The sequence below is a fragment of the Anomaloglossus baeobatrachus genome, chromosome 3 (assembly GCF_048569485.1).
Source record: "Anomaloglossus baeobatrachus isolate aAnoBae1 chromosome 3, aAnoBae1.hap1, whole genome shotgun sequence".
Taxonomy (NCBI): domain Eukaryota; kingdom Metazoa; phylum Chordata; class Amphibia; order Anura; family Aromobatidae; genus Anomaloglossus; species Anomaloglossus baeobatrachus.
Window position 1 is genome coordinate 569467055 of NC_134355.1, and position 24712 is coordinate 569491766.

At 45.8% G+C, this 24712-nt stretch overlaps 1 protein-coding gene across 1 annotated transcript; it reads left to right on the forward strand.

Annotated features, from left to right (window-relative positions):
- Window positions 1–8605: 8605 nt before the first annotated feature.
- Window positions 8606–17409, forward strand: LOC142295568 (G-protein coupled receptor 55-like). The gene is made up of 2 exons (XM_075338676.1): window positions 8606–8650; window positions 14652–17409. Exon 2 carries the CDS (start codon window positions 14667–14669, stop codon window positions 15543–15545), a length of 879 nt encoding a protein of 292 aa, XP_075194791.1. The 5' UTR covers window positions 8606–8650; window positions 14652–14666; the 3' UTR covers window positions 15546–17409.
- Window positions 17410–24712: the final 7303 nt, after the last annotated feature.

The following is a 24712-nucleotide window of genomic DNA, read 5'->3' on the forward strand; positions in this document are numbered from 1 at the left end:
TGTCCTGACATGGTATGGAGAAACGTATGGCCCAATCGGCATCAGACCGTTAAGCAGGGCAGAGGCATCAGAGCACAGCCAGTCACATAAAAAAGATCCAGTAAAAGTCCCATAACTTACACATGGCCAAAGGGGTGATCACCAGAGCATCCCACACCAGTGAGAGGAGCCTTCCTACGCGCGTTTCGCAACACGGATAACGTCTGGCTTCATCAGGGAAGGTGTACGAAAAATGCCGTTCGAGGACCTTAAATGAGAGGTCACATGACCTCATTGGGCAGACCAGGACCTGAAAAATGTGTTCCGGCCAATCGGATCCCCGCTACCACGCACGCGCACCGCGCGTCCGGCATCACACGCCCCACAGCCGTCCAATGAGAGAGGAGACCCGGAGCACAGTAAACTCCGTGCTCCAAGGTCACCTCCACCCATCAGGAGGACGGCCAGGGGGCGGGCAAGGCCAGCGAGCGGCACGCCCGGGCCACGGGGATCAGAGGGCGGGACACAGCTCCCAGCCAGAGCCCGTCAATCAGCCATTCGGGTTGCCATGACGGCGCGCAAACAACGCGCGGCGAAAGTCCACACTCGGTCCCCGGCAGTCCAGCGAGGAGGGACGCAGTGAGCCCCCGGGCCCAGGGGTCCACAGCATCCCCCCACACTCACACAGGACGCCGGGCAGACGGTGGGGACAAATCACCGCGCGGTGGAAGCGCGCACAGAAACCAGAGGGCGGGACGGGCGGATGGCTGGGAAAAGTGTAAATGTAAATACTGTAGCCATGTTGTCTACTGGCATTACTGTGATTGGCCAGCCGCATCGCATAATTAGGTCTTATATCAGACTTGTGGGCTCGATGCTCGGCACACTATCCTCTGGAAGCAGATCAGGGAGAATTGATCTAGGAGAGAGAGCTTAGTTTAGAGCAGGCAAATAGTCAGCATTTAATTACTATTGCAGTATATTGTACACTTGCACCCTCTACTGCCTTTCATATGGCACTTAAAGGTGTTTTAAGCCCTGTTTAAACTAATAAGTAAGTAGATAAATGGAAACAAAAGAAAGTGGGTTACCCCTTAAGGCCCCGTCACACTAAGCAACATCGCTAGCAACATCGCTGCTAATGAACAACTTTTGTGACGTAGCAGCGATATTGCTAGCGATGTCGTTGTGTGTGACATCCAGCAACAACCTGGCCCCTGCTGTGAGGTCGTTGGTTGTTGCTGAATGTCCTGGGCCATTTTTTAGTTGTTGCTGTCCCGCTGTGAAGCACAGATCTCTGTGTGTGACAGCGAGACAGCAACAACTAAATGTGCAGGCAGCAGGAGCCGGCTTCTGCGGACGCTGGTAACCACAGTAAACATCGGGTAACCAAGAAACCCTGTCCTTGGTTACCCGATATTTACCTTTGATACCAGCCTCCGCCGCTCTCACTGTCAGTGCCGGCTCCTGCTCTGTGCACATGTAGCTGCAGGACACATCGGGTTAATTAACCCTATGTGTGCTGTAGCTAGGAGAGCAGGGAGCCTGCGCTAAGCATTGTGCGCTGCTCCCTGCTCTGTGCACATGTAGCTGCAGCACACATGGGGTTAATTAACCCGATGTGTGCTGTAACTAGGAGAGCAAGGAGCCAGCGCTAAGCATTGTGCGCTGCTCCCTGCACATGTAGCTCCGTGCAGTGGTAACCAAGGTAAATATTGGGTTGGTTACCCGATATTTACCTTAGTTACCAAGCAGCATCTTCCACGCGGCGCTGGGGGCTGGTCACTGGTGAGCTCACCAGCAACTTGTGTAGCGACGCTCCAGCGATCCCTGCCAGGTCAGGTTGCTGGTGGGATCGCTGGAGCGTCGCAGTGTGACATCTCACCAGCAACCTCCTAGCAACTTACCAGCGATCCCTATCGTTGTTGGGATCGCTGGTAAGTTGCTTAGTGTGACTGGACCTTTATTTTTGATAACTAGGATAAAGCAGATGGCTGGGGGCTGATATCAGGCTGTGAGGGTCTATAGATATTGGCCCCCTCCCAGCCTAAAAATAAACAGCCCACAACTGCCCTAGAACTGGTGCATCTAAAGGATGCTTTTCAACACTAAATTGATTTAAAAAAAACTGAACAATTTTGGTATGGGTGTAAAGGCCTCTTTACACGCAACGACATCGCTACAGCGATGTCGTTGAGGTCACTGTATTCGTGACGCACATCCGGCCTCGATAGCGATGTCGTTGCGTGTGTCACCTATGAGCGATCGAAAAAGGATGCGAAATCGTTCAAAATCGTTAATCGTTGACATACTTCCCTATTCCCAAATATCGTTGCTACTGCAGGTCCGATATTCGTCGTTCCTGCGGCAGCACACATTGCTACATGTGACATCGCAGGAATGAGGAACGTCACCTTACCTGCGGCCGCCGGCGATGAGGAAGGAAGGAGGTGGGCGGGATGTTCGTCCCGCTCATCTCCGTCCCTCCGCTTCTATTGGGCGTCCGTTAGTGACGTCGCTGTGATGCCGAATGAACCACCCGCTAGGCAGGTAAGTTGTGTGACGGGGACTAGCGATGTTGTGCACCACAGGCAGCGATTTGCCCGTGACGCACAAACGATGGGGGCGGGTACGCACGCTAGCAATCTCGCTAGTGAGATCACCACAGCGTGTAAAGCGGCCTTTATTGTAATAATGAGGAAAATCATATTACAAGGTAATTTTTACCATAAAACTACATTATAAAACCAATTCCCCAAAAAATGTGTTTTTTCACAATTTCTCACCATTTGGAATTGTTCTCCGTTTCACAGTAAACTACGTTGTAAACAGAATGGTGTCCTTCAAAAGTACATCTTGTCCCACAAAAAACAAGCCCTCATATGTCTATGTGGACATGAAAATATAAAGTTATAGCTCTGAGAAGAAAGGAAGGAAAAAAAGAAAATGCAAAAGTGAAAATTAGCTGTGCCGCGAAGGGTACTGTCTGGCATCCAACTGAAAGGGACAATGCTATGAATCAGCTGCCTTCAACCAATCAGCCATGTTGTGCAATTCCTCAACAATGCTGACTGGATGATAGTAGTTGGCAGCTATAGCTCTTCAAAGCTTCTTCCAAGTGTATATATTCTGTCGAGTGCCAGCCACTGTACATGGTACACCCCTTATCAAAAAAAAACCTTGAAAATTATCATTAAGGGATAATTGAAATGTACCGCCCCGCACTCGGCTGCAGCCGAGCCGCTCGGATCCGGGCTCGTCGGTGGGTGGCTCGAGCGCCTCCGGACCCGGGGTCACGTCACGCTGAAAGGATGCTGGCGCTACGTAGGGGGTTGGTAGGTAGGTTTACGGCTGAGGCCGTGGTTTGGGTTAAGTTCGTGACGCCACCCACGGGTTGTGGTGAATGTAGACACCACTGCTGCTGTTTACTAGGCCCCCGGGGATGGGTGTTTTGCAGCCAGGTGTTGAGCCCTCCGTGGGTAGGGGGTTGATGGTCCCGGGGTCCCGGTTGTGAGGGTGTGGACGGATTGGTGTGGTGCGGGGCGGTGCGCGGCCCGAGGGCACAGTTGTACTCACTCTAACAGATACACCGGAGTCTCTGGTAAACCAAAAAAAAGGTGGACGGTGCTCGCAGCCGGCTGCGTCTGGTCCCCCACCCGGTTTGGTGGTGCCCGCCTTTCTCCTGCACCTTGTTTTGTAGCTGTGGACTGCCTGCCCTTCAGCGACGGGAGTCCGCTCCCCGGCTGTGTGTGTGTCGGAAGAGACCGTTTTTCCCGCAGACGCTGGCCCGTGGGATCTCTCTGCCTGAGCGGTGGCTTTCTATCCCCCTCGTTGGGCTGTTGTCTTCAGTTGGGACTTGGTTGGGAAAGGACCTAAAGTCCAGACCTCAATCAGTGAATTAACTTAGTCCGGTAGATTTGGGACCTTGTTTCAGGGTCTGAGTACCCCCCTCTATGCTCCGGTTTCCAGTCGGTCCCCTGCAGTGAATTGGCTCCTAGTGGGGTGCATTGTTCACCTTTTTAATTTTACACCTTTATACATGCCTGATATGTGATGATCTATATCAAGTCAACGAACCTGAATAATTGAATCTATTCTATTTGTCCCCTATTTATAGGCTGTCGCTATTATAATTGAGTGGAATGTTTACATATGCATACCTCCCAACCGTCCCGGATTCTGCGGGACTGCCACGATTTTAGAGGGCTGTCCCACACTCCCGCGGCTCACAGCTGATGTCCCGGCTCCTCCCCTCAGTGGAGTGAATAAATTAAATTAAATTATCATCGGCTCTGGATTTTCGGGGGCAGCCAGGACTCGAACTCGTGGAACTGTGAGTTCATTGTTTCAAAGGCAGCAGCTTTACCACGGAGCTACTGCCTGTATTGAAACCATTAGGAAGATTTTGTTATCTTGACCTCTATACTGCAGGTGAGACACCAGAAGCAGATTATTCAGCTGCAGGGATGGATGGAGGGATGGATGAATGGAGGGATGAATGGAGGGATGAATGGAGGGATAGAAGGAGGGATGAATGGATGGATAGAGGGATGAAAGGAGGGATAGAGGGAGGGATGGATGGATGGATGATGGAGGGATGAATGGAGGGATAGAGGGAGGGATGAATGGAGGGATAGAGGGAGGGATGAATGGAGGGATAGAGGGATAGAGGGATGAATGGAGGGATAGAGGGATGAATGGAGGGATGAATGGAGGGATGAATGGAGGGATAGAGGGATGAATGGAGGGATGAATGGAGAGATGAATGGAGGGACAGAGGGATGAATGGAGGATTAGAGGCAGGGATGGATAGATAATAGAGGGATGAATGGAGGGATAGAGGGAGGGATGGATGGATGATAGAGGGATGAATGGAGGGATAGAAGGAGGGATGAATGGAGGGATAGAGGGATGAATGGAGGGATAGAGGGAGGGATGGATGGATGGATGATAGAGGGATGAATGGAGGGATGAATGGAGGGATAGAGGGAGGGATAGAGGGAGGGATGGATGGATGATAGAGGGATGAATGGAGGGATGAATGGAGGGATAGAGGGAGGGATGGATGGATGATACAGGGATGAATGGAGGGATGAATGGAGGGATGAATGGAGGGATAGAGGGAGGGATGAATGGATGAATGGAGGGATGAATGGAGGGATGAATGGAGGGATAGAGGGAGGGATGAATGGAGGGATAGAGGGAGGGATGAATGGAGGGATAGAGGGATAGAGGGATGAATGGAGGGATAGAGGGATGAATGGAGGGATGAATGGAGGGATGAATGGAGGGATAGAGGGATGAATGGAGGGATGAATGGAGAGATGAATGGAGGGACAGAGGAATGAATGGAGGATTAGAGGCAGGGATGGATAGATAATAGAGGGATGAATGGAGGGATAGAGGGAGGGATGGATGGATGATAGAGGGATGAATGGAGGGATAGAAGGAGGGATGAATGGAGGGATAGAGGGATGAATGGAGGGATAGAGGGAGGGATGGATGGATGATAGAGGGATGAATGGAGGGATGAATGGAGGGATAGAGGGAGGGATAGAGGGAGGGATGGATGGATGATAGAGGGATGAATGGAGGGATGAATGGAGGGATAGAGGGAGGAATGGATGGATGATACAGGGATGAATGGAGGGATGAATGGAGGGATGAATGGAGGGATAGAGGGAGGGATGGATGGATGAATGGAGGGATGAATGGAGGGATGAATGGAGGGATAGAGGGAGGGATGGAGGGATGAATGGAGGGATAGAGGGAGGGATAGAGGGATGAATGGAGGGATGAATGGAGAGATAGAGGGAGGGATGGATGGATGATAGTGGGATGGATGTATGGATGATAGAGGGATGGATGATAGAGGGATATATAGATACACGACAGATAATAGATAGATAGAGATAGAATCATATAGAGAGATAGAATCATAGATAGACAGAATCATAGATAGATAGAATCATAGATAGAATCATAGATAGATAGAATCATAGATAGAATCATAGATAGATAGATGGATAGATAGAATCATAGTTAGATAGATAGAATCATAGATAGATAGATAGATAGAGGGATAGAGATAGATAGATAGATAGAGGGATAGATAGATAGATAGAGGGATAGATATAGATAGATAGATAGGTAGATAAATACTGTATCTCAATGTAGGTGAAAGAGTCAGATTCATTTGTTCCCATAAAACTACTATAAAGAAATGAGGAAAAAATTACAAATACAATTTTTTTTTTTTATCTTCACCACCTTGGATTCAAACCAGCAACGTTCAAAACTTGTATCCAGCAGCCTCCTAGCTTTCCTAGCTGCTCTAGCTGTTGAGCCACTAGGATTGATGATGTCAGAGGGAGGATTTCACATAAATGAACCTACAATGCAGCCTCTTACACAGCAGATTACACAGGACACAGCTCCATTGTACAGAGCAGCATCTCTATGTCCTGTATTCTAGAGGGAGAGGAAAAGAGGATTTTTATTTCTTCTAATAAAGTTACTAAAAATAATAAAAAAAATAGAATAATGTAATTTTATTACACTTTTTTATAAAATAATAAACATCACAAATCAGCAAATAACATGGACATATTTGGTGTCCCTGTAATCATAACGACCCGAACAACGCAGCGATCAGATTATTTATGGGGATCGGTAAATGGCGGGAAAAAAATGGCGCAATTTATTATTTTTCTTTATTAAAACCCATAAAAAATGTAATAAAAATGAGGCCGTGTTCACACATAGCGTAAATGCTGCATTTTTTCTGCAGGTGTCCGCGCCACGAGTGCAATAACAATGTTCTCTGATCATTGCGTGTTTGCGGTATTTTTTATACATTGTCCCTATTATTTGATACATGTTTGTTGCTGATGTGAATCCTGAAGCTTATAAAGAAAGAAACACCAAAACTGCACAGTTCAGCGGCGTCTTTCCACGCACCAGGGGCGGAGATGACGTCTCATCCACTTTGCTTGGACAATTAGTCCATATTCACATGTAGTGTAAATGCTGCATTTTTTTCTGCTGTTTCTTTGCACATTTATTCTGCTGTGTTTAATTGTCCAAGTAAAGTGGATGTGATTCCATGAAAAGACGCCGCTGAATTCTGCGGTTTTCGAGGGGGGGGTTTCTCTGGAGGTTTCTATGTGGAGCTTAAAAAAATGCAGGAAAAAGCTTCTCTGTACAATAAAAACACTTAAAAACGCAGATTCACATCTGAACCAAAAACGCATTAAATAACGGAGAAAAGGCAGAAAAAATGCAGCAAAAATGGAAAAAACAGAGAAGATTGTTATTGTGTAGTTTGGTGCAGACAAAAACAAAAAGAAACAGAATTTATGCAGCGTGTGAACACGGATTGATAGGCACAAATAAGCAACATGTCATATAGTGACACAGAAATATAAAAAAATTCTGACTGCTATAAATATGAATGAACAGTCCGGGGCATCTGCTGAATGACCCTAACTGCCAAATGGGTGTGGCTAGGGGTGTGGCTAGGGGCGTGGTCAAAATTTGCCGCTCTTTCCTTTCTTGAAAAGTTGGGAGGTATGCATATGACCAAACTACTGTAATAATAAACTATATGCAAAGCACTTTAAGATTGTATGCTGTTGCTATATTATTTGAGTGGAAGGTTTACATATGATTAACTTACTGGGATAAACTATATGCACAGCACCTTAAGGTTCCTATAAACTATAGCACTTTTGCACTTTACGATCTGTTTTGGTGGACAGATTCTCCTCTTAAGGGATTCATTATATCATAAAGGTTGGGGGTTGTTACATCTATACCACATGAGCCTTTGATATCTCTGTAGGGTCACACCCCTCTCTATTCCTTTTAACTGTTTCTTGTTTTTTTATCCTGACAGTATGGACCTTTTTGATTAATCTGCAGTGCAGTGATTATTTATTTTTTTGCACTCCTATATTCCCAGACTAGCTGCACTTTAGCATAGTGCAGGGATAGGAGGGTGAGCTGACGTTGAGCGGGGGCGCCATTTCGTTTCCCTAGGGTGCCAACCTCCGTGGCAAGGTAGGGGAATTTATAGGGCATTTGACCAAACGCCTCTCTGCACTGCAGCACTTTTTGTCTTTTGTATCTTTGTGTGTGTTTTTTGTGTGGGGAATCTAATCAAAACTAATAAAAGGTTTTTAAGGGTTTTCTTACGGTTTTGTTACAACCCTTATCAAACCCTGATTTTGGCAGCTGTATGGACTTTATACACCCTGAATAATTAAGATCATGACTGGCATCTGAGCAATGCCGTTGTCTTAACAGAGGAACTTTAGTTAATCAACAGGAAACTCTGTGGCATCATGTTTCCCACACCACACATTTTGCAAAATCAAGAATTAAACCCACATAGCATACAAATAATTTTAAGCTATTTTATTATTAGGTTCTAGTAAAATTTTGCATGTTAAAGCTATACAGAATAATATATTGGACTCCCTCAGCCATCAGATATTTTGCAGACTTTCCTGTCTGCTTACTGGAGATCTGATATTTGTCACTTCACACAAAGTTTAGCAACGTATTCTAAATTTACTCAGTCTGTCCTCAAAGAACTGAGAGTGACTTCCTATGTCTGCAGGAAACTAAGACATTCACCGTTACAGCTAGACACGACTTTACTCAACAGGTAGGTCTATATAAATATATTTATTTTTTTTATTTTATGAAAATAAAATTATTTATTTAAAAAAAAAAATGTATAGTATTTTTTGCATTTAAATGTGGTTATTTTTAACAATTTTTAATTTTATGACAGTATTCTCTACACATGTAAAATATTCAGGCATCTGTTAGGACAGAGTTCTCCAACTCCAGTCCCCAAGACTAGAGTTGAGCGATGTTCGAGTCGAACGGTTCGCCAATTTCAAATTCGAGTGATTTTGGTCGGTGTTCAAGTCGTTCGACGAGATCGAACGATTTGCTTCAAGTTTGGCTGTTTGAGTTACGTTCAATAACGGCTCGATCACCAAAAAGCGTAGCTAGTTACTAGCTGGCTTTTCACTGTAATACTGTGAGTCAGTGTTAATAATGATATTATCAAAATTCAGCGTATAGTGTGCGGGGGGGACGGGGCTTAGATCAGTGCTGCTGCTGAGTGCTGAAAGAATGGCGATCACCTTTTTTTTTTTCCTAACCAATCACAGAGACACACACAGCAAAGTGGATTTTTGCCAGACAAGCAAGGGCATGTGTCATAGGCTGTGCATGACATTTTCCCTTTCGCCGCCATTATCTCTCTGCTGCGGGTGGGTGACAGTCACCGCTCCGCTCCCGCTGCTGCTGCTGCTGTGTGCGCTATAGAGATACCGTGCAATCTACACAGCGCTTTAGGGATTATGGACTACTTGGAATTTCAGCCCTTTTCAGGGCTACATTACAGCCATTCATAGCCATTGTTGCTAGGCAAGTCTGTGCAGGGGTTGATATCACAGCGTCTGGCTACATCAGCTCAGGCACTTCAGGGATACTACGTTAGGGTTCCTCTGCTGACAATTTTGCTATAACACCTCTGCATTGTACACCACATCTCCATTTTTGCTATGCAATTTTAATTGCAAAAAGTGCTGCCATTTTTAGGGCCATACTTTCATTGTCTGGGATACTACGTTAGGGTTCCTCTGCTGACAATTTTGCTATACCACCTCTGCATTGTACAGCACCTGTCCATTATTGCTACGCAATTTTTATTGCAAAAAGTGCAGGCAGTTTTAGGGGCCTAGTTTCATTGTCTGGGATACTACATTAGGATCCATGTCATCATGATCCTCTGCTGACAATTTTGCTACACCACCTCTGCATTGTACAGCACCTGTCCATTTTTGCTACGCAATTTTTATTGCAAAAAGTGCAGGCAGTTTTAGGGGCCTACTTTCATTGTCTGGGATACTACAATAGGGTTCCTCTGCTGACAATTTTGCTATACCCCCTCTGCATTGTACAGCACCTCTCCATTTTTGCTACGCAATTTTTATTGCAGAAAGTGCAGGCAGTTTTAGGGGCCTAGTTTCATTGTCTGGGATACTACGTTAGGGTTCCTCTGCTGACAATTTTACTATACCACCTCTGCATTGTACACCACATGTCCATTTTTGCTTTGCAATTTTAATTGCAAAAAGTGCTGTCATTTTTAGGGCCATACGTTCATTGTCTGGGATAGTCAGTGTTGGTTCTTCAGCTGTCAATAAAGCTAGACCACCTTTGCAATCTAAACCACCTCTCCATTTTTGCTACGACATTTTAAGTGTCCAATCTGGTCACAAACAGAATGAGTGGCAAAAGGACAGATGCTGGTGGAAAGGGGAACAGGCGTGTTGGAAAGGGAAAAAAAGTTTGTGTCCATGGGATAAGGGGTAAAGCAACAGTAACATCTGCTGAAGAAAGGCAATCTTCCAGCAAAAGTAAGATGTCTACTACTTTCCATGGACAATCTGATGGGATATATTTTTTACGGAACCGAACAACTCTACCAAAGGTAGATGATGCACAAAAAAGCACATGCTTGAATGGATCTCAAGTGCTCCATCAAGTGGCCTCTCCTCCACCCCAACTTCAACATCCGAAACACTCCAGTCCTCTGAGTTGTCACCCCAATCGCACTTGCTTTCTAACAGCTCTCAAGTCTCCACCCGCTCTGCAGAGTATGGGGTAACAGAGATGGTTGAGTCTGCAGAGCTGTTCAGTCACACTATAGCCTGGGAATCAGAGGTCTGCTACAAAGCTACAGTGAGTCCAGACCAGGAAATAATCTGCAGTGATGCCCAGAAGCTTTGAGTCAGATTCAGGTCCAGATCAAGAAGGTTCTGAGCATAATGTAGACCCTCATTCCCAAACTGTAACTCCTCTTGGTGGAGACAGTGAGGAACATTCTGATGAAGATGAGACTCAGATACCTGATTGGAATGGCAACTTAACTATTCGGTCGCCGCAGGAAGAGATTAGCTCTGAGGACGAGGGGAGTGCAAACACACAGGGTGATGATGAGGTTGTAGATCCCACTTACTGTCAACCCAGTCAGGCAGTCGATGATGTCAGCAGAGGCGGTGGAGGAGGATGCGACTAATGACGAGGTTAGCTTGCGCCTTCCTGGACAGAGACTGAGTACTGGAAGCACGTCAACAACTGCATCCTCAGCCACAACTCTTCCTCTGAGCACAAGTAGCGGTGGCTCTGCAGTTTGCATGGGCTCTAAGCCTTGCCTAGCCTGGTCCTTTTTTGACATCGCAAAGCATCTCCCAATTCATGTCATCTGTAAGATTTGTAAGTAGATCTCTAATTAGAGGCCAAAACCTCACTAGTTTGACTACTTCGACCATGAACCGTCACATGGATATCAAGCATAAGTCCCAGTGGGAAGCTCATTGTGCTACAATGCGGCCTAGCGGAGCGGGCCAATCACCGTCTGTCCCTTCAAATGCATCCGCGCGCTCTTCATCCTCTATGACTGTGGGGACAGCAGTCACACATGCTTTTCGACGCAGACCTTCCACCTATTTAACCGCAACAGGCAGTGTGATTGGCAGGTCGTCAGTTGTTTTGGAAGTGGAAACAGGTGCTGGTGTTAAGCTCTCTCAGACATCAAGAGCACCAACTTTGGATGAAGGCAACATTATGTCTCCGCCTGCACTTTCCTCACAGACCAGCAGTTTTCCAGGGACACCCTACTCAACGCCGTCTCGCCACAGCAGCCAGCCCTCGGTCCCTCAGATGTGGACAAATAAAAGACCATTTCCTCCTAGCCGTAACAAAGCTAAGAGGTTGACTTTCACCCTCTGCAAGCTGTTGGCTACAGAAATGCTGCGTTTCTGCCTAGTGGACACAGAGGATTTTTGAGACCTTATGTGTTCACAGTGCCCCAGTACCAGATGCCCAGTCGCCACTACTTCTCCAAGAAAGGTGTGCCTGCACTACACCAGCATGTCGCACACAACATCAACGCTTCCTTGAGAAACTCTGTGTGGGACAGGGTGCATTTCACCACTGATACTTGGACCAGTAAGCATGGACAGGGGCGTTACATGTTGCTGACTGGGCACTGGGTAACTATGGTGAGAGATGGAGAAGGGTCTGCTGTACAAGTCTTGCCGTCCCCACGAGTTGTACGTCAATCCTCTGTAGTTAGAAGTTCCTCCACTGCTTCTGCCTCCTCAAACTCATCTGGGTCCTCCACCTCCGCCCAAAGCCTGTCTGGTCAGGCCACCAGCGTTGTGACTGCGCACAAGGAATCCCTCACACCTCCTTACTATGCTGGCAGCAGAGCTCAACGGCATCAGGCGGACTTTACGTTGAAATGTCTGGGAAATAAGAGTCATACAGCTGAGGAGTTGTGGTCAGCTCTGGAGACCGAGTTTCGTAAATGGTTGTCTCCACTCAACCTGCAGCAAGGGAAGGCCATGTGCGACAATGCTGCAAACCTGGGTGCGGCTCTTCGGGGCAAGGTGACACACGTGCCTTGTATGGCTCACGTGTTGAACCTTGTTGTCCAGCAAATTGGGCCACAGACACCACTTAAGTGGCATCACTTGTCCCCCAGTTCCAAACTTGACAGGTTGATTTGCATGAAGCACATTCAAAAATCCACAAGCCTTTACTCTCCCCAGGATGACACAGGGGTAGAATAGTCCTTGCGGATCCATGATTTGTTCATCTTGAACTTTTCTACCCCTGTGTCATCCTGGGGAGAGTAAAGCGGGCTTTACACGCTGCGACATCGCTAGCATTTGCTGGTGATGTCGAGCGCGATTGCACCCGCCCTCATCGTATGGCCGATATGTGGTGATCGCTGCTGTAGCAAACATTATCGCTACGGCAGCGTCACATGCACATACCTGCTCTGCGATGTCGCTCTGGCCGGTGAACCGCCTCCTTTCTAAGGGGGGCGGTTCGTTCGGTGTCACAGCGACGTCACACGGCAGGCGTCTAATAGAAGCGGAGGGGCGGAGATGAGCGGGACGTAACATCCTGCCCACCTCCTTCTTTACGCATTGCCGTTGGACGCAGGTAAGGAGATGTTCGTCGCTCCTGCTGTGTCACACACAGCGATGTGTGGTGCCGCAGGAACGACGAACATCGCTAATAAGCAGAAAACGATTTTTTGTTTCAGGACGACCTCTCCGCGGAAAACAATTTTGACTGCTTTTGCGATCGTTTAAGGTCACTCATGAGTGTCACACACTGTGATCTCGTTAATGAAGCCGATTGTGTGTCACAAACACCGTGACCCCGACGATAATTCATTAACGATATCGTAGCGTGTAAAGCCCGATTAAATGCTTGTGGATTTTTGAATGTGCTTCATGCAAATCAACCTGTCAAGTTTGCAACTGGGGGACAAGTGATGCCACTTAAGTGGTGTCTGTGGCCCAATTTTTGGAAAAAAGGGAGACTCTGGTTGGAGCCCCTTCTTCCTTCTTGTTTTTTAAAAATGTTCCAAGATGAACAAGTCATGGATCAGCAAGGACTTTTCTACCTCTGTGTCATCCTGGGGAGAGTAAATGCTTGTGGATTTTTGAATGTGCTTCATGCATATCAACCTGTCAAGTTTGCAACTGGGGGACAAGTGATGCCACTTTAGTGGTGTCTGTGGCTCAATTTTTGGAAAAAAGGGAGACTCTAGTTGGAGTCCCCTTGCTATCTTTTACATGATTTTAGAAAGGCATGACATGCCTATATCTGTGTCTCCTCCTCCTTTTACTCGTCCAACTCTCTTGTTTTTGCATGAGTATATGTACTTGTCATTTTTCCATGTGTTTGTGGTGTCTTGTGATTTGTTTGTCACCTTTTGGACACCTTAGAAGGTGTATTCCATGTGTTTGTATGTGTTTGTGTTTGCCTCCCATTGTTGTCAATGGGGTTCGAAGGTGTTTGTCGAACTAAGCCGCCGTTCGACAAACCGAACCGAACTCGAACACTAGGGCGGTGACTCATCTCTACCCAAGACCCACCAACACTGCATGGTTTTAGGATTTCCTTAGCAATTCACATGTTGGACTCATCACTTGTGCAGGTGATTAAACTATCCCCTGTGCAGTACTAAGGAAATCCCGAAAACATGCCCTGTTGGTAAGCCTTGAGGACTGGAGTTGTGGATTACTATGTTAGAACATACATGAGACATATCCTAACCAGCACCTTGACTAGTCCGCTCTGAGACTCCTTATAAGTCTGTGGCGGTCACCATTTTTCAGGCAGCCCAAGCAATCGCATTGCTAGCAGTGACAGTGCCTGGATAAATGGAGACCAATCTCTTTCTTAGCACCATGTTTTCACTGATAACATTGCAGATAGGGTTAAAGCAAAAGGAATCAGATTTTTTTTCAATCTCAGCTGTTGAATCTGGAGATTGACCGTCTATCCCAGCTATCCTGTACATGTAAGTGATAATGGGATGGGGTTAAAGCAAGTAATGTCATATCATGTTATATCATATTGGCCAAAATTTGATCTTTTCCAATGTGTTGGAATAGATTAAAGTTTCCCCTTCAAACATCTTCTCTTCAAATGATGACCAAAATTCGGAGTCAGTGAGAGTCATGGGAGATGAAACATGAAAATAGCAACAATAGCAGAAAATGGATATTACATCATGTGTGACGAGACGTGTTATTAAAATTTTCATTTATATTTTCCAGCAGGTATTCCACAATATGTCCAACATTACCAGGATTGAGCCGTCAGTTCAAGTGTTCCAATTAGTCATTTACATCCCAACGTTCATCTTTGGCCTAATCTTTAATTTAATGGCCCTCTGGATGCTCCTTTTCAGGATTAAGAAGTGGATAGAAGCCACAACGTATATGGCCACTCTAATCGGCTTTGATTCCTTGCTGCTCGTAACCCTTCCATTTAAAATACAAGCGTATGGTGTTGGGGACAAGTGGACACTGGGAGCTGGCGCCTGCACATTCCTAGAAAGCCTCTACTTTGTCAATATGTACGGTAGCATCTTCATATCCGTGTGTATCTGTATAGATCGCTACATTGCCATACAATTCCCTTTCTCCTCCAAAGTATGGCGATCCCCTAAGAAAGCCACCGCAGTGTGCATTTTGGTCTGCATTATTGTGTGGGGAGGATCTACTGGATTCCTTTTTAAACTTCGTAACAGTACTGATTTACATTGTTTCCATGGGTTTTCAGTTTCCACGTGGACGAACATTCAATTGGTTATTATGCTTGAATCGATGTTTCTCCTTAGTGCTGCCCTCATTACATTTTGTACAGGGCACATACTTCTTACACTTAAGACGAAAATCCAAGATGACCTACATTGTGCCTCACGAGGTCAAGAGAAGACACGCAAGATACTTTTGGCCAACTTATTAACTTTCCTGTTCTCATTTGGACCCTTCCATTTGTCCTTATTATTGTACTTCTTAGTTAAAAATGACTTCATATCACAAGTTTATACAAAGCAGTTGCGTATATTCATACAAGTCAGTCTTTGCATTGCTAATACCAACTGTTTTTTGGATGGTGTTTGCTATTACTGTGTTCTCAAAGAATTTGTAAAGACGGATAGGTGATGTATGTAGAAGATGTTGCATTCTTTGATAAAGTTCAACATAAAATGAGCTTAAAAATAAATAGCTGAACTAAAAATGAGGTCATTCAAAATACCATAGTCACTCAATAACATAGAGGACCAGGACATGGACTATGGATATTTTGGCCTACTTTTTCCTAGCCCCCTTATTACCAGCTATCTGCATTCATTTCATCCTTGGGCAATTCTCCTTTTTTCGTTTTTGTTTCTTGCTCCCCTTCTTCCGAGAGCCATAACATTTTTATTTTTCAGTCACTCTTGTCATATAAGGGCTTGTTTTTTTGTGGGATGAGTTGTACTTTTAAATTAAACCATGAATTTTTCCATGTAGAGTACTGGAAAATGGACAAAAAATTCCAAGTGCGGAAAAATTGCAAAAAAAAAGTGTGATTGCACAATTGTTTTTGAGGTATTTTATTCACGGTGTTCACTATATGGTAAAACTAATATGTTGTTCTGATGCCTCAGGTCAGTATGAGTTCATAGATACCAAACATGTATAGGTTTACTTTTATCTTAAAGGTTAAAAAGAATCAGGAGTTTGTCCAAAAAAAGTGGCGCACTTTTTGTGCCATTTTACATGACCAGTAGCACTCTCATTTTTTGGGATATGAGCTGAATGACGGCTTATTTTTTATGTCTTGAGCTGACGTTTAATGGTACTATTTTTGCGCAGATGCTAAGTTTTGAGCACCTGTTATTGCATTTTGCGCAAAATTTGCGACGACCAAAAAGCGTACTTTTGGCATTTGGATTTTTGTAACGCTATGCCGTTTACCGATCAGATTAATTGATTTTATATTTTGATAGATCGAGTATTTCTGAACGCGGCGATACCAAATATGTGTATATATTAATTTTTGTAACCCTTTAATTTTCAAAGGGGCAAATGGGGGGTGATTTCAACTTTTAGGTTTTTTTTATTTTTTAAAACTTTTTTTTACTTTATTTATTTGTTTTACCAGTACCCCTGTTCAAATCAGCTCATTGCAGCAGCCGGCAGTGATCACCCGTTCATCCTTTAGGACGTACCGATATGTCCTCAGTCATGAAGCGGTTAATGGCCCCAATTCACTTTCTTCCTTCATTATCAACACTGATCACTATTGTACCAAATTTAGGTGCACCCCTTAGCCTTTGGGCCACAATTCTATAGATCCAGTAAACATGAATAATTAAATGAAATGTATGATACAGGTATAAAAGCAATATCAGAACCTAAAATATTCAAGGTTTCTGGATTTCTACTATAAAATACTAAATTTGTTTTGTAATCCTCCAATCCTCATGGCATTGTGAAGTTACAATAACAACAATATGATACAATATCTCCAAGAAAATAAAGGTGTAAGTCCTAGAGGAGAAATTAAGAGAGATAAAAGAAACTCATTAAAGGAACATAAAAAATTAATGAGAACACACAGGGATAGCTGCCGGAAAACACATGGGTATTTCTGTTGCTGATTATTAGGATTCATTAAAATGTACGGTATTTAATTGCAGACAAATAAAGTATTGTCTGGATGTTAATGAGTAATTCCATGCATGAAATTTACCATGATGCTAAATCTGGATGATAATATCATTTGCATTGTTTTTTATTACATCATCATTTTATACAGCATGTAAAATGAATAGTCAAACACCTAAGATAGTCAAAATAATATAATTTAATAACAAACTGTCAAAAACGAGAAATGTCACAAAAGGAATGCAAAATTTCTATTTTAAGGGGATTCTTGTATTATTCAGTTACTGCACATTTTTTGATCATATGGCTTCAGTGGAGACATGAATATATATACAACCAAGGTCATACAGTCAAATACATACAGCCAATGTAATTAAGAAGTGTCTTCAAAGAAAAAGAAAAGGCATCCTGGAAGTGATGATATGGCCACCCAGCCCTTATCTCAACATAATTGAGTTTTCTTGGGATTATCTGAAGACAAAAAAGAATTAGCACAAGCCTGCATCCACAGAATAGCAGTGATCACCATATTTTTCGGACTATAAGACGCGCTGGACCATAAGACGCACCCTGGTTTTAGAGGAGGAAAATGAGAAAAAAAATTTAAGCAAAAAATGTGGTCATGACACACTGTTATGGGGCGAAGATCTGCTACTGACATTGTTATGGGGGTAATGTCCCCAAATTCTCTACTAAGGTACCCCATCCTGGTAATGATCCTCCTGCCTTTTATATGTACCCCATTCTGGTATAAGCCCTTATCCTGCTATATACTGGCATCCTGCTATATACCCCCATCCTGCTATATGCCCCCATCCTGATATATACTGCCATCCTGATATATACCATAGATAATTGAATAAAAGCCCAGCTCACTGAGTAAGGTGCTCAGGGGAAAAAAATAAGTAATATAGAAATAGAGAACCCCGGCACACAAAAATTGAAACAGTCTTGTATACTTGAAATTTTATTTTTATTTAATTTTATTTTAACGTTTCGGCGAATGCCTTTTTCAAAACTAAATAAAAAAAGAAACATATACAATGATCAGTACCATGAATACATAAGATATTATAAGTCATATCCATATCAAAATCCTGATATATACAGCCGTCCTTGTATATGCCCTTATCCTGCTTTATACCCCATCCTGCTACTGTATATACCCCCATCCTGCTATATGCCCCCATCCTGATATATACTGCCATCCTGATATATACTACCATCCTGATATATACTGTCATCCTTGTATATGCCCTTATCCTGCTATATACCCCCATCCTGCTATATGGCCTGTATCCTGTATCACACAAAAAAAATAAACATTTATACTCACCTTTACTCGCTCCATGCAGCATTGCTTCTCCCCCTGTCTGTGGCGACAGCAGCGCCGCTGTTCTGTGTGGAGCAGTCACGGTCACTTCCCTGCAGCTCCACTCATCCTCCTGTCTGCCGGTCAGCTGACCTGCTTGACTAGTGGCACTCACAGTGATGACATCATCGCTGTGCTCACCGCTGTCTGCACAGATCAGCGAACCGGCAGACAGGAGGACATCGCGAAGCTGCACGGAAGTGGCCGGTGAGTGTACCGCACTTATTTACTGCCCCCTGCGCTGATGATGATGCGCGGGGAGCAGTGAATACAGCCGCACATGATCAGTCCAGGCTGTAATTTCCAGGGGTGATCAGGGTCGGCTGTTTTCTATGCGTGCACCCCCTGCCCATCATCCCGCCCACCTGTCAGCGCCGGCTTCAGCGCTGAGAGATGATGGGCGTGCATATGTAATGAGCGGGTCCACGTGGTCATGGCAGGCTGCTACAGCCTGCTCATGCCGGCGATGACCCGCTCCACCGCAGCAACCTCATTCCCAACCGCAGCCCTATATTCAGACCATAAGACGCACCCCCCCACTTTCCCCCAACATTTGGGGGAAAAAAGTGCGTCTTATGGTACGAAAAATACGGTAATTCTTCAAGATGTTTGTAAAAACCATCCTGCCGAATTCCATCAAAAACTGTGTGTAAGTGTACCTAGAAGAACTGAAGCTTTAACGCTGTTTTGATGGCAATGGATGGTTACAGTCATGGGCAAAAGTTTTGAGAATGCTACAAATATTAATTTTTGAATGTGCAATACCAAAAGACATGGACGATCCCGTGCCATATTCACAATATGGATAGAGCCATATACAGATTAATAATAGCAAAAAAAAGAAAAATTCGTCACTAAGCAGCCGCCCAATAGAAGTGAAGGGGCGGAGATGAGCGACCGTAACATCCCGCCCACCTCCTTCCTTCCTCATTGCCGGCGGCCGCAGGTAAGCTGTAGTTCGTTGTTCCCGAGGTGTCACACATAGCAATTTGTGCTGCCACGGGAACGACGAACAACCTGCGTCCTCAACAATCAACGATTTTTTGAAAATGAACGACGTGTCAACGATGGACGATTTGGTGAGTATTTTCCATCGTTAACGGACACTCGTTGGTGTCACACGCAATGACATCGCTAACGATGCCGGATGTGCATCACGGCATCCGTGACCCCGGCAATATATCCATAGATACGTCGTTGCATGTAACGGGGCCTTTAGGGTTTTAAATTGTCTCTAGTTTTGCTTATTTGATATTCACTATGACTAAGGGCAGCTACTAGTGATGAGGAAGTGTGCTTACTACTGCTCGATAGTCAATTGAGTATCCCTGGTGCTTGAGTGCCAAGCTCGAGTCTCAGCTCCCCCTGATTTGTGACTGTTTTTTAGCCACTAAACATGCTGGGGTTGCCGGCTAATCACGGTAATGCCATTGCCATTTTGGTTACTGGCATTACTGTGATTGTCCGGCTGGATCGCGTCTTCGGATCTATATACAGTAAGACCCAGTGACGTGTAGCTCGGCTCACTCTTCCCCGGAAACAGTTTAGTGATAGCTGCTGGAGAAGAGATACTGTATTGGATTAATTGCTTTACAATCATTGCTGCTACAATATAAAAAGTATATTCTATTCTCTAATAATACCGCTTATAGCTCCATTTAGTTTAGGGGCAACTCCTGGAGAAGGGATAGTGTATTAGAGTGATTATTGCCTTACAGATATTGCTGCTGCAACATAAAAATATGTTCTATTTTCTAATAATACCCCTGATAGCTTAATTTAGTTTAAGGAGAGCTACTGGAGAAGGGATAGTGTATTAGAGTGATTATTGCCTTACAGTCATTGCTGCTGCATCATAAAAAAATCTATTCTATTTTCTAATATTTCCAATGATAACTCTGTGCCACCCCAGCAGTGGATCGAACCGCTCGGATCCGGGGGTAGTGTCCGTTCATGGCTCGAGGGTCTCCGGACCCAGGGCTTAGGGGCCACACTCTAAAGTAAAAGGGGGGATATTTACAGGGGAGTTAAAGTTCGTGACGCCACCCGTGGTGTGCGGTAACTGGGAGTACCGCCGCTGCCGTTGGGAGTACCCGGGGTGATGGAGTGGTGCAACAAGGTGTTGTTGCCCTCCACTGGTGCCGTGAAGGGGAAATCACTCAGGTACTCACTCAGCCAATAAGCAGATGCTGACAACTGGGTAAACCAAGTCTCTGGGTGCCGCTGTCTCTCATAGGGGAGCTTGTCCGGGTCCCGTCCCCTGCAGTGCTGCCTAGTGATCTGTGACCTGCATCCTGGCACAAAGTTTAAATTTACCTTAGTGGCCCGGTAGTCTGGAACTTGCCGGACCCCGCTCCCCACTGTGGCTAAGTGTGGGAGCCTGCTCTCAGGGCTAAATGCTTGAGATTTCAGTGGGCTGCTTGGGTGGAAGGCCCTATCTCCCTCGTTGCGCTAGTGCCCCAATTCTGGAGCGAGTGGGAACAGTCCATGAAGGCTCCGTTCTCCGCAGGTTAATTGCCAGGTTGCCTGAAGCTTCTCCCCAACCTAGGGTCCGTGTACCCCACCGTGCCTTCGGTCGCAGACCGGTGATAGGACTATGCTGCTGACCATCCTCCTTGACAGGTTTAGGCACCTAGCCTCAATCCCCTGTGACCGGGGGCCCGACTCCTCTAGGTCCAGACCACCGTCTGCAACCTAGTCAGCTTCTCCTGGGAGCCACTACTCCCAGCCTCCTCTGAGCTCCTCTCAGCTCGAGGGCTACCTCACTTCTCCTCCTCCACTTCACTACTCCACTTCACTCCTCACCGCCCCTTCCTGACCCCTAGGTGGGCGACCCTATTCCGCTCAAGCCGCCCACTGGTGTGTCTGGTGGCTGTGGTGCAGGGTGTATCTAGGATTTGATTTGTTGTTGGAGGCAGCACTGTAAGATGGGGACCCAGAACCATGAGGGATTTGAATACTGCACTAAAGAGAAAGAGCGTGCAGTACCCTGTGATGACCTCATAGTCCAGAGGCGTCACAGCTCCATTTAGTGTAGGGAGAACTGCTGGAGAAACGATAGTGTATTATAGTGATTATTGCCTTATAGTCATTGCTGCTGCATCATGAAAAAATATATTCTATTCCTAAGGCCTGTTTCACACGTCAGTGATTCTGGTACGTTTGTGCTTTTTTTTCTACGTACCAGAATCACTGACATACGCAGACTCATTATAATGAATGGGTCCGCTCACACATCAGTGATTTTTCACTGACCGTGTCTCCGTGCGGCGTACCCGCGTGTCCGTGATTGCCGCACGGAGACACGTCCATTTTTTTCTGGCATCAATGATGTCCCACGGACCACGCAGTGGTGTGATCCGTGAAACACGTGCCAGAAAAAAACGTGCATATAAAATAAAAATAATTTTTACTCACCCGGCTTCAGCCGCGCTCTCTGCAACCTGTTCTGCCTGCTGCTTCTGACCCAGCTCATTACTGTCGTACATATTCATGAATGCATGACACAGCCGACCCGGAAGCAGCTGCTGCGGGGGGTCAGCGCCGGCCGGATGCTGTACCGCGGGAGCGTTCAGCACCATGGAGAGCGGGAGCGGGCACAGGTGAGTCAATCTCTATGTGCAATCACGGACCACGGACAACGGAGCCCGGATTGCACTAAGACAACCCACGTGTGCCGTGAATCACGGCACACGGAGGGACATGTGCGTGTTTTACACGTCAGTGAAGAACGTCTGTGTTTTTCACTGACGTCTGAAACGGGCCTTATAATACCGCTGATAGCTCCATTAAGAGTAGGGAGAGCTGCTGGAGAAGGGATGGTGTATTACAGTGATTATTGCCTTGCAGTCATTGCTACTGCAACATAAAAAAATATATTTGTTTATCTAATAATATCTCTGATAGCTCCACTTAGTGTAGGGAGAACTTCTGAAGAAAGGTTGCTTTGATAGCAGCCTTCAGCTCATCTGCATTGTCGGGTCTAGTGTCTCTCATTTTCCTCTTGACTATACCCCATAGATTCTGTATGGGGTTTAGGTCAGGCGAGTTTGCTGGCCAATCAAGCACAGTGATACTGTGATTATTAAACCAGGTATTGATACTTTTGGCAGTGTGGACAGGTGCTAAGAGCTGCTGGAAAATGAAATTTCCATCTCCTCCAAAAAGCTTGTAGGCAGAAGGAAGCATGAAGTGCTCTAAAATTTGCTGGTAGACGGCTGCACTGACTTTGGCCTTGATAAAACACAGTGGACCTGCAGCAGCAGATGACATGGCTCCCCAAACCATCACTGATTGTCGAACTTCACACTAGACCTCAAGCAGCTTGGATTGTGGCCTCTTCACTCTTCCTTCAGACTCTGGGACCTTGATTTCAAAATTAAACGCAAAATTTACCTTCATCTGAAAACAACATCTTGGACCACTGAGCAAAATCCAGTTATTTTTCTCTTTGGCCCAGGTAAGAGGCTTCTGGCGTTGTATATTGGTCATGGTGGCTTGACACAAGAAATGCGACAGTTGTAGCCTACGTCTGTGTGTTGTGGCTCTTGAAGCACTGACTCCAACAGCAGTCCACTCCTTGTGAATCTCCCCCACAATTCTGAATGGCCTTTTCTTAACAATCTTATCAAGGCTGCAATTATCTCGGTTGCTTGTGCACCTCTTTATACCACACTTTTTCCTTCAACTCAACTTCCCATTAATATGCTTGGATACAGCACTCTGTGAACAGCCAGGTTCTTTAACAATGACCTTTATGGCTTACCTCCTTTGTGGAGTGTGTCAATGACTGCCTTCTGGACATCTGTCAAGTCAGCAATCTGCCCAATGATCATGTAGCCTACTGAACCAGACTAAGGGACCATTTAAAACACTTAGGAAGTCTTTGCAGTTGTTTTGTGGTAATTATTATAATTTTCACCTTCACCCTTGAGAGTTAATGTCTAGTGACAATGGTTTAGATTATGCTTGAACCCTACTTTATGCAGCCCCAGATCCAACTGACAAAGATTTTGGGCTTTGGTGCATATTCTTTCCTCCTCTAGAGCCTGTGAATATTTTGAGCAGACCTCTAATGCTCTGATCATTCCATGTCTGTTGCAGCTTACCACACAGACATGGAGTGATACAACCACAAAAAGCACTGCATCCTCAGCCACAACTCTGACTGTGGCCAGAAGAGGTCATGAGTCTGCAGGTAGCGTGGGTGAAAAGGTTGCCTAGCTTGGGCCTTTTTTTGACCACAAAGGATGACCAACTTACCTTATCTCCCAACTTTGTAAAAAAAAAATACTCAATAGAGGCAAAAATACAATAATTTGACTACTACATACATGTGTGCCGCCCCCGTGCCAGCAGCCGAGCTGCTTAGCTGCTTGGATCCGATTCCGCGGTGTCTCGAGGGTCTCCAGACCCGGGGTCGTGTGGCCACTCAAATGAAGGGGGTTATTTATAGGGTGAATTATAGAGTTCGTGACGCCACCTATGGTATGTGGTAATTAGGAGTACCAATGCTGCAGTTGGGAGTACCCGGGGGTGATGGAGTGTGGCAGCCAGGTGTTGTGACCCTAAATGGGTAGGGGGGGATACCCTGGGGCTCGGTGATTGAAGGGGAGTGCCATTGGATGGCGAACTCACTTAGTCCATTAAGCTGACACCGACAACTGGATAAACCCAAGTTCTGCATACCGCTGCAGCTGAGGGGAGCTTGGTTCGGGTCCCATCCCCAATGGTGTTGCCTGGTGATCCGTGACTTGCCTCGTGGCACTAAGATTACTTCTCTGTTAGTCCCGGTAGTATGAAACCTGCCGGGTCCTGATGCTCTATGGGTTCACGCTTGTGATTTTCTGGACCGTTTTGAGTGGAAAGTCCTATCCCTCTCGTTGCGCTGGGTGGGAACGGCTCTTGAAGACTCCGTTCTCCTCGGGTAAATTATCGGGTTGCCTGAAGCTACTCCCCGACCTAGGGTCCACGCACCCCATCGTGCCATGGTCCCAGCATGGTGATGGTGCAAGGCCGTCGGCTGTCCTCCTCGACAGATCCGTGCCTCCTTGCCACGATCCCCTGCGACCAGGGATCCAGCTCCTCTAGGCCCAGACAACCGTCTGCCACCTACATTGCTTCCCAGGAGCCCTGCTCCTGACCTCCTCTCTCTATCACTTCTCAAGCTCGACTCTCTTCCTACTGACACCCCTGACCTCCCCTCCCCAACCCCCCAGGTGGGTGACTCTATTCCACTCAAGCCATCCACTGGTGTGTTTGGTGGGTGTGGTGCAGGGTGTATCTAGGATTTGATTAGCTGATG